Below are 11,116 nucleotides of genomic sequence, written 5' to 3' on the forward strand. Positions count from 1 at the left end.
GAAAAAATGAAGGAAAAGTAAAATTAAACACAGAAAAAAGCTGTTGCTTGGGGGAGCTCGCGACGAGGCTGCCATACTCGGCGCCATCTCATTTAAAATGTCTAGCTTTTAATAAATAATCTGGATCTTACAACTAAAGTTTTCATCTGATGTAAAATGTATAGAAATCACACATATATACCAACAAGACTGTTTACATCACTGTCACAACAGCGTTTGTTTTCATTCACACGTCACATTATGAACTGATGCTGATGTCACATATTGTAACCTCCTGAATCTGGAGATCCACAGGTGGCGCTAGTGCACCTCAAAGCTGCCAATAAACAAAGAAGAAGAAGAACCTGTCCACAAATATGACGTCATCACCGATCGACCTAAGTAATCGCTGAAGAAGGAGAAATGGCTGCAAGGTTACTGCTCCGCTCCGCCGTCAGAGCCGCGGCGGCTTGCCGCTCCGTCCGGACCCCCGCTCTGAGCCGCAGCATGGCAGCAGGAGGTGAGCCACGAGCCGGCACAGAACACCTGGAACTCGGCGGGAACAGGCGGCTTAGAGAGGGTTTAATCCGCGGGGAAGACTGAGAACGCCAATCGCTTCCTGTCCCGGTGACAGCGCCGCTCAGACAAGACTTCATTCAGAACAAATATAAATGATGGATCGGCTCATTTTAAAACGATTAAACGGTCCAATCAGTAGATTTTAATAAACCCATGTTCAGATCGGCACACTTTAAGGGACGGAACACCGGAAATAAGACAATTGGCTGTTAATAGCTTAGCAGCGTTAGCAGTTTGTTACCTTCGGGAGGTCAGAGTTCAATTTAACAGTTAATTAAAGACAATTATTCAATTACACAAAACGCTCGGTTAATCGATTACATTACTGCTTTCGGATAGTAATGAATATTTTCTCTGGTTATAATTATCTAATCTGGTTGATTATTTGTTGATCTTTTATTCGGAAAAAATCTGCTCTTTGATGATTTTAATAAATGACCAAAAAACAAAGTAAACTTTCACCCGAAGACAGAATCTCACATTGTGAGATGACGACTGAAACGGTCATTATGCAAATGCACTTGGATGAGTGACTAAACGTTTCTCCCACTGAAAACGCTACGTCCAGATGAACAGAATCAAACTCTGGGGATTTACTTACCTGGATGATTGAGCATGCATCAAGATGTTTAAAGAAGTCATTGTGTTTCAGAGCATGAAGTCTGCAGACAGCCATGTGTTTTTCCACCTGTGTGTGTGCAGCAGCATGAGCTTACTGTAAACTCAGATCAAAATGAACAATAAAGTATGTTATTATTTTCTAAATAAAATAAAGCAGAAACATTTAAACTTTGAATTTTTCCTCATAAGTAAAGTATAATCTGAATTTTCTCCACCAGCCTTTAATGGTTTTCTTGGCATGCTGTGAGGAACGTTTGATGCTTTATTTCTCATTTTTGTCAGTATCTTGTGAAACGACGTAAATGTAAACTTTTTTTTTTTTAAATATCCTGTTTTTCTTTTAAACAAAGTATTGGGTTATGTGTATGAATGAAGATGAGGTGAAGATGAAAGCTGATTTTGTGTTCACAGGGATTCCCACTGATGAAGAGCAGGCCACAGGGCTGGAGAAAGTCATCATGAAGGCCATGAAGCACGGCGAGGTAAGATCGTTGAGTTCATTCAGCCCCGTTTGACCTGACGGGTCTCAGGGTATCTCAGGCTACGTTCACACTGCAGGCGTCAGATTCTGACAGAAATCTGCAGCTATCCTTTGAAGTACAGCTCCTCTCTTAAACAGCAATAAGGATAATTATTAGGCCATATGTAAATAACAAAACAACTGTATGACTTAAAGAAAATTTGGGAAACGTAAAGTCCGAAACAGGTCTTTATATTAATGGCCATCAGTCAAACAGTACTGTTGGGTCTGGGTCTATACAGAGCGCGTTGTGTGTGACCTCTTCTTTTACGCATGCGGGCCGCTTTGAGGGTTCACACTAGAGCCAGTTTGCTGTCACATTTTATTTGTAGTGTGAACGAGCAGACAAAAAAATCGGATTTGATCAAAAAACCAGAATTGAGCATTAAGACCTGCAGTGTGAACGTAGCCTAAGCTGTCCTCCTCCTGCACATGAAGATGATGAAAGATAAACTTTGAGGTGAAACTGATGTTGAATACTGTCACGCCCCGACTCATCTGACTCCTCCCCCTCCTGTAGGACCCCTTCAACATGATGAAGCCAAAGCACTATGCAGGCTCCAAGGCCGACCCCCACCTGGTTCCCTCCATCACGAACAAGAGGATTGTGGGATGCGTGTGTGAGTTGTTGTTTCCTGTGTGAAAGCGCGTATGTGAGCAGCGGCAGCTTTCTCAGACGAGGGTTAAACTCGCCTCCGGGCTTAAAGGGGGTGGGGCTTATTCTTCACTGGGAAACCTGAGCATGCATGTGAGCTGCAGGTTAGGGTTCTCACCCAGTTTCCTGTGTGCAGGTGAGGAGGACAACACAGCCGTGGTCTGGTTCTGGCTCCATGAGGGTGAGGCCCAGCGCTGCCCGTCCTGCGGCGCCCACTACAAGCTGGTTCCCCATGAGCTCCCCCACTGACCTGCCTCCTCTTCCTCCTGCAGAGGAAGCGGCGCTGTCTGCTTCCCACCTTCTTCTACTTGACATACCTGCTGACCTCATCAGTCGTTGCTTACACGTTACATGTACTCGGGATCAGACACGTTCGGGGAACAAAGAATTTCTTCAGACATTTCCATTCAGTCAGTTTACACACACAATTGTACTGCACACGTTACACTCCTCCCACCTCCCAGGAGCAGCAATAAACTTTAACTTCCTGTCAACCCGCTGTCTGTGTCATCTGTTCCACCTGAACGTGGAAGTGTAGCTGTGAAGTTCTCACCCAGCATCAGAATGGCAAACTGAGGATGAAAGAATGAAGTGTATCTGTATTCACTGTCAGCTCCTAGTTTATACAATTGAAATATTAACCGACGTCTGTGGTTGTTTCTGTGTTATCACATTAATGAATGTGTCAGATTACACACGGGTTAATTACAGTGTTAGCGTTTTATTTTTGGACCACAGCTGCTGAATATATCAAGAAATGAAGAAAATGAAAGTTATTGGTGCTAAATATGATGTACATAAAACCAGAATACATCAGACTGTTTACATCAAAATTTGAATTTAGTTTATTCCAGCTCAGCTGGGATTAGTAAATGAGTATTTTAAATAAAGGGTTAACTTGAAAATGAAAAACTGAGTGAACATGAAGCAGTGAGAGCATAAACCTTCAGTGTTCAGCTCGCTCTATTATTATCTTATCGAAATGTAGTGTAGAAGGTTTGTAGTGAAGTAGGAATCAGAAATGTTTGATCACACTGTGATGTGTAATGACAACATGGATGATGATTAGATCAATCTGCAGTGTATTTCTGAAAAAGACTTCTGAAAGATGTCGTGCATGCTGGGGACAACTTGCCAGAGAGGCAGATGTGAAATGTAAAAGAGAGGTCAGATACGACATCACCATAATCAGACATTCATAATCCCCTTATACCAGCATATAATTTCCTAAATGTTGACAAGGCATCCATCAAGAAACCGTTTTAAACAGCATCAGCATCACTCTGACCTTCAGATCAATCTGTTGAACCTGACAGAGAGGTCAGAGGTAATATGACTTATTTATGTCACATGAACTGGAGACACAAACAATTTTATCAGAATCATTCAAAACTGCTCAGTGGGATTAATGAAGTTTAGGATGAACTTTGAAGTTATAGATTATTTACAGTTTGTGTTGATCATCTGATTTACTGTGTTGCTGATCATTTCCTGACAGGTGATATGCATTGTAGATGGACAAAGTACAGATTATAGATGGATTATAGATTAAATATAGTTTATAGATTGATTAAATGTAATTGAAATGTAATCTCAAAAGTCTGTAGTCACTGCTGAGCCTCTGGCAGCAGGGGGCGCTTCTTGCTAATAAAATCTAAAGTGTTTCGTACATGATGCGATGAAGACACTGAGACCAGTTCACAGTAGTGATGAAGTGGATTAAGGAGCCTGCTGGCGTGAGGCGAGGAGGTTAAAGGTCTGTTTGGTCTGAGACGTCAGCGCAGTCACTGGCGAGTCTTGTCACAGGTGAAGTCACCCCGCCACCACAGGAGGAAACAGCTGTCTGCAGCTTCCTGTGACAGTAGTGTAGCTTCATAGATAGATGCCGTGAAATGGTTCACACAGTTTCTTAAAACTGTCATCACAGCTTTTTAAAGCACGCATCATGTGACCCCTGCTTTGCTTCCTTTAGTTTCCGCTCAGAGCTGCACACGAATAAGAAAATGAGCTGAAAGGGACTGAAAGAGCCCAAGGAGCTCACTCAGAACTTTGTTAACGATGATCTCCATTTCTGTAAGAGCAAAGCTGCTGTGTTGGTGTGTATCAGCTCTTCCCCTTTTATTTTGGTGACAAGTTTTTCTTTTACTTCCTGTGTTTCTTTCCTGGATTCATGTCAACTGTCGTCCTGGTCCTCTTATTCGGTGCACGTATATCTGCTGTGAGTGTCCCTCTGCCCTCGATGCTGTGCTCCCTCGCTCAGTGATTCTGGGTATTTTACTTTTCAATGAGTTTTCATTTCATTTCCTAATTGATTAATGGATCAGAGGCGTGTCAGCCTCCTGACTCGAGTCTGAGAGGATGATACAAGTGAGATGAGGTCAAGAAGAGCATACAGGTAACACCTGGAGCTGTGGGATGAATGTGGAGGAACACATTAAATGCCTGATGTGGTAGAGCAGGCATAAATGTTGGTAATACAGCAGTTCCGCTCAGGAGCTCAGTTCAGGAGATCTCGTCCTCCATGTTGGCTCCTGAGAGCTCAGGCAGATTTCAGGTGAAGCTTTAAAGTTCACAGGAAACTAGACATTAAAAGGTCCATAGGTAGTTAAGTAAACAAGTGCTTTGAGATAAAAAAAAATAAAATATAAAAAGATTGATGACAATGCTTGGAACCATAAGGCAACAGATTTTTTTTTTTTTTTAAATCTGGGAAATAAACTGAAACCAGAATATTAGTAGTACAAAAGACAGGGGTGGTCATGGTAGGGTGAACATGTATTAAAAAAAAATCTATACATACAGTGTGTGAGTCCTGTTAACACCTTCTAAACATCACAGAGCACAGAACATCACACCATCAACTTTACCATGGGAAGGATTAGATTGTAGAACCATAAAATCTTCTTTCTTTCTTTCTTTCTTTCTTTCTTTCTTTCTTTCTTTCTTTCTTTCTTTCTTTCTTTCTTTCAAATATTAAAATTAACACTACAACAGTAAAGAAAATAAACCAACAGGAGGATAAATCAAACATTTTATTAATCAGAAAACAAAAACAAACACAGGGTATGTTTTGGAAAGAGCGGGAAGAAATAAGATGCTTTTCATGTCCTGTCCCAAATGATAACAGTAACTTTCTGTTTGCCATGTCCCAAAAAATGTCAATGACATCACTGTGGTTGACTGGAACATCCTTCTCAACTGCCAATGAAAGAAGGTCTGACAACCTCTCCTCTGAGCAAAGGGTGCAGTTTGTTTTTAACTAGTTTTAGTTTTGAGAAAGAATGCTCCCCAGTTGCTGTGGACACTGGGAGTGTTCCATATGTCTTCAGCAGCTCAGTCATGTTGGGGAAGATCAGATGTGCATTGTTTTCTTTGACCACTGAAAGAATGGATGCCACACTGACTGGTGGTTTTTTTTTCCAGTTCTCTGGGACTGTCAGGGTATGCAAGGCATTCAAGATTTCCCATGTGGAATTATCTCCTCCTCCTAACGTGTCTCAGAAGCTCCTGTGTCATTGTGTCAACAAAAACACAGAACTCTTTAACACAGTAGTATGCTTGGGGAGTTGTGAAAGCATGGTCATCAGCAGTAGCTGTTGTGGCAGCAAACTTAAACTTTGCTGGCACTTTCCTCCTCCGAGCTTGTCCAGGGACCTCAGATGGAGTGTCCAGGCCCACTGATGCCGTCTTCTCTCTAGCCTGTTCATAAATTTTCTCAAACTCTTCCTCTGTTTTACTGTGTTCCAGGCTCTGCAAAACATCATCAACAATCTTGTATGCTGCAGCCAGGTCAAAGTCTTTCTTCTGCAATGCATCAGATGCAGTAGCAGTCACTTGGAAGATGGGACAGGTGATCTCCAGACACAGGATGAATTCAAAACTGATGTTTTTGAGAAGGATCATTGCATCACCTGCTGAAGAGTCTGGAGGATCTTGCTGTAGTATTTCAGCTGGGAGGATCTTCCTCATTGTCTTGAGGGCAGCTTCTCTGCAGGCTCACCTAGTGTCTGACAGCCCCATCATAACCTTGACCCCAGATGTTGTCAATCTTCAGATTATTGCATTTCTGCTTGGATGACACGTCTTACTGATGTGGCCAAAACTTTGATTCTGACTTTGTTCTGACTTCTGTTAGAGAGAAGCGAAACGAGAGGTATTTTTCCAGCTCCCTGTCGCTCTTTTATGGCATTAAGGTGTAATTTAATTACACTGCCATACTTGCTGAACAACTCAACTAACTCTGAGAAATTTCCTTGATTTTGACTTGACAAGGTCTCATCATCTCCCCTGAAAGGCATACCCTGTCTTGCCAGGTAAAGAGTGATGTCTATAAAACAAGACATATGTGCTCTTTAATCCTTTCTAAAGCCCTTCTCCACCGACTGAACCCTTCCGTTTTCCAGGTTTTGTGACTTGTGTACTTTTCATCATTTAAGAAAAGACGGCAGCTGAAACAAAACATGGCATCAGCACTTGGAGAATACTCTAGCCATGGATTATTCTCATACCACTTCTTTTGAAACGATCGTCCCTCTTCATTCTTTGGATATGATGACAGTACTGGTTGGCAGGGTCCAATATTGTCACACATTTGAATAAAGGCCTCATCATACTGTATGTGGAATTGTATGACATAGGCAGGATCAGTTGGGTGTGTCCAAGTAGGTTTGAGAATGTCCTTTCTATGGCTTCACTCTTCTACTCTCTAAGCTCTGTCTCACTCTCTGACTTTCTCACTCCAGTCTCTTTCTCCTGGCTTGCCCTTTCCTCTACATTCTCTCTAGGCTCTGTCTGTGACTCAGGCTTTGCCTCGCTTCCTCCTTCCATCTCCTCATCTGAACTATCACCCTCCACTTGCTGTTTATCTGAGAACAACACACAATTTAATATCGCATTAATCTATTATTTAATTATCTACACTTAACAACTTTTGCACCTAGTCCATGGTAAAGTAATGATAGAAAATGTTGTAGAACCAAAACACTGCAACTGTTATTATTGTTTTTTTTACTGCCTTACTTTCAGTCAATGTATTTTGTTTTTCACTATGCATATTTTATATGCCATTAGGTCATTTATTGTGAAAATTCTCATGTAGGAACTATTGTACTGCATGTTGGTTCCACTGGTGCACCTGAGGGAGATGCACGCCCATGTTGATGTGTGAGCATGGCAAGTTGAAGCAAGAGAAGCCAATTTAATTCAGAGAAAGTTGTTTCTTAAAAGTATCTGTAAAGTGCTCATTTCTGCCTCAAAGCATGGGTCAGCCAGCGAGGTATGTTTGTATGTTATATAGATCATTTTATGTCTTTATTTCACTCGTCTTACTATCTCATTGGATTTTATGTTATGTTTTAGTTCGACGGTGGCGTAGTTTGTGATCAAGGTGAAGCTGTAACAACCCCAAGATCTTACAACTAACATTAAAGCCAACTTCATGCCATCAGTAAAAGAACTCTTTATTGACTTTAAGAAGAGGTAGAAGTGATAGTTTTTATCCTTGAATACATCTACAACAACTGGTACATGTGTTATTTTTGCCTGTGCTCTTTTTAATCCATCTGGTGAGGGATCCACTGCCTTTAGCAGCCTCACACAGCTCCTTTTGTAGCTGTTTCTGGGTTTTTTTTCTTTTTTTTTTCAGATATTTTTATTAAAGTTTCTGCATCCATTTTTACAAAAGACAAATTGAACAATATGCCGTTTTCTTTTTGAAGAACATAAAACAATATGAAACATACACTCCCACCTCATAATTATAGGAGTACCAGTGGGTGTACAAAAAGAAAAAAGAAAGGGTCCAATCTAATAATACGAGTAGCTAAACCCTGGAGTACAAGATAAGCAGTTCCTGAGTGTACAAGAGAGATGTGGAGAGTTTCAGAGCCCACACCCCCACACAGACACAGAAAAAACAAAACAAAAAAAACAAAAACAAAACACAAACATAATGAGTGGTCAGCTTAGTTGTAGAGATAAGTCAATTCTGTAAGAGAAAAGAAATATGTATAAAGTAGGTAAGTAAATGCCATCATAAGGCGCAGGCACAATAGAGTCCATATACTTAAACTTAAACATCTTACTTAAACATAAGATAAAATAAAATATAATAAAGTCTGAGCTGGCTAATTGGGAGCGTTGCGAGACCGCAAAGTCTGAACATGGTCAAAAAAGGGTTGCCAGGTCTTAAAAAATTTGGCCATAGACCCACGCAGGGTGAATTTAATCTTTTCGAGTTTGCTAAAATGCAAAGCGTCTCTGATCCAGATTTCCCAGGATGGGGGAGAAGGGGACTTCCAACATAACAATATTCTGCGTCTTGCCAATAAGGTGAGAAATGCTACCAGATCCGCTTGGGGCGTCGGCAAGACAACTGTATCAGGAAGAACCCCAAACAAAGCAGTTAAGGGCACAGGTTGGAGGGTTAGCTGGATGATCTTTGATAAAGTCAGAAAAATATTAATCCAGTATTGTTTGAGGGATGGACATGACCAAAACATATGTATTAGAGAGGCAGGTGTTTGATGACAACGGTCGCAATCAGGGCTAAGGTTGGGGTATATTTGAGCTAGTCTGGCTTTAGTCCAGTGTACACGGTGCAAAATCTTACATTGAATCAGCCCGTGTTTGGCACATAATGAGGAGCCATGGACCCGGTAAAGAATTTTATCCCAAGAGTCATCCTGAATCACACACCCCAAATCCTGCTCCCATGCCATTTTAATAGCCGAGGTTGAGGAGTTGCCAAAGGAACATATTCTCCCATACAAACAAGAGATCAGGCCCTGTGATGAAGGGGGAGGCGATAGAAGGTTATCAAAGTCATGATAAGGAGGTCTAGATGGGAACTGAGAGGATTTCTCCTTAACAAAACTCCGGATTTGTAAGTAGCGAAAAAAGTGACTTTTTGGAAGGCCAAATTTCAATGAGAGCTGTTCAAAGGAGGCAAATGTATTCTGAATGTACAGATCAGAAAAAGACCTGATACCCAAGGAGGCCCACAAATAAAAAGCACCATCAACTAACGAAGGCTGAAAAGAGGGATTTTTCAAAATGGGTGACTGAAGGGAAAAAAAGGTCAACTTAAAATAACGACGAAATTGATACCATATTTTCAAGGTAACTTTGACAATAGAGTTATTATAAGAACCTGCACTCGGAGGCTGCTTTTGGGCATAAATCAGGGCTGGTAAAGAGGATGAGGCACAAGAAGAAGTCTCCAAACTCAGCCAGGCCGGGGCATTATTCATGCCTTCCCCCTGTAGCCAGTACCTGAGAATACGAATATTACATGCCCAATAATAGAACATAAGGTTTGGTAAAGCCATCCCCCCCATCTTTTTCGGTCTTTGAAGATATGTCTTGCGTATTCTAGGGGGTTTTTTTTTGTTCCAAATGAACCCAGACAGAATCTTGTAGCAGTTTCTTTCTCCTCTCCTTACGAGGCATGTCTGGAATAATTTTTATATTGTTAGTAATAATTTTTAAAAATCTATACACATAAAACACACACATGCACATACAGTGCTTATTAAATGTTTAAACTGTAGAGATACAATAATTTTACTGCTGTAAAATCAGCATTTTATCTAATTTGAAATATAAACCTAATATCATCTGTTACCTAATATATTTTCTTTAAAAACAGTGGGGTTTTTTGAAAATCATAATTATAATAATCCATAATTATGTGGATATCCATATTAGATCGTTTTTAGTGAAATAAAAGTCCTCCAGAAAAGAAGGGAAAAGTCCTGTAACTTACTTTAAAACAAAACATGTTTCCTAAAACGGTGGACAGAGCTACAGACCCCCTTGTAACACCCCTACCCAGTTAGCTAGCAGTTAATGACCACCACTACTTGTGCAGTTCATAAAAGGACATGTAATGTTTGTCACGCTGTTGCACAAACAGCACGTTCATTTATTTCAGTTCATTAGTTTTTATAGACTATAGTGTGCGCTGTACACCCTACTTACTGTTTTTGTTTCAGTCTGCACCTTCCAATTAATTTGCCTGCTTCTCCTCCACCACCTAGCCTGTAGAAAATGCGCATGTACTTTGCGAGCTCATTCCAGGTGTTGTGCCAAAAAGTGGTTGTCTGCCAAAAAGTGGTTTCCGGTATTTGCCAAAAACTGACTGCTTGTATTTAAACTGCTATAAATAACTTGTTGGTCTATAATATGTGAAACATATGTCAAATGTATCCCTCATGAATGATATCAAGTCATCTTGAGCAACAAACAACATTCCTGTAACAAGGTAGAAGCCGCAATCAGTTTTTGGCACTGACTTTTATGTATCCTTTATTCTTGTTGACTTTGAAAATGTCTATTTTAAGAGTAATCTGGCCACGAGGACAGCTGAAATTGCAACAAATGCAAAAAAATAGTTCTGTAAACATATTTTAAGTACAATAACGCAGTTACAGAAACAGGTAATTTTTTAATTTTATATATAACCCCTTTGTAATACCTGTTCACCAAAGTCTATTTAGCAACATACGGAACGATATTACACATAAAAAAAACCGTCCCTTCCCCCTCCTCCCAGCACAAAGCACAAGGCTTGCGTGCGTAGTGAAGCGGAAAAAAGTGCGATAGAGAGGGTGAGAGAAAGAAAAAGAAAAAAACCCACGGCTCGCGATAAGGAGCCGGCTCGCGTCGTTCACGTCAAAGATCGGGCTCTAAGAGCCGTTTCGTTCGCGACCGACCCATCACTAATTGCCTGCCAAAAGCTGATTTCCAAAGTTTCCGTGTGT

The 11,116-nt window shown here is 40.8% G+C and overlaps 1 protein-coding gene across 1 annotated transcript; it reads left to right on the forward strand.

The window, feature by feature from the left end:
* Window positions 1–394: 394 nt before the first annotated feature.
* Window positions 395–2,848, forward strand: LOC102291742 (cytochrome c oxidase subunit 5B, mitochondrial; the record flags this gene model as incomplete). The annotated part of the gene is given in 4 exon segments (XM_005952256.2): window positions 395–499; window positions 1,591–1,661; window positions 2,220–2,319; window positions 2,491–2,848. Coding segments are annotated over 4 exon segments (381 nt in total). The 3' UTR covers window positions 2,604–2,848.
* Window positions 2,849–11,116: the final 8,268 nt, after the last annotated feature.

The sequence above is a fragment of the Haplochromis burtoni genome, unplaced genomic scaffold, assembly GCF_018398535.1.
Source record: "Haplochromis burtoni strain Fernald_Lab_line unplaced genomic scaffold, NCSU_Asbu1 Contig_320, whole genome shotgun sequence".
Classification (NCBI taxonomy): Eukaryota; Metazoa; Chordata; class Actinopteri; order Cichliformes; family Cichlidae; genus Haplochromis; species Haplochromis burtoni.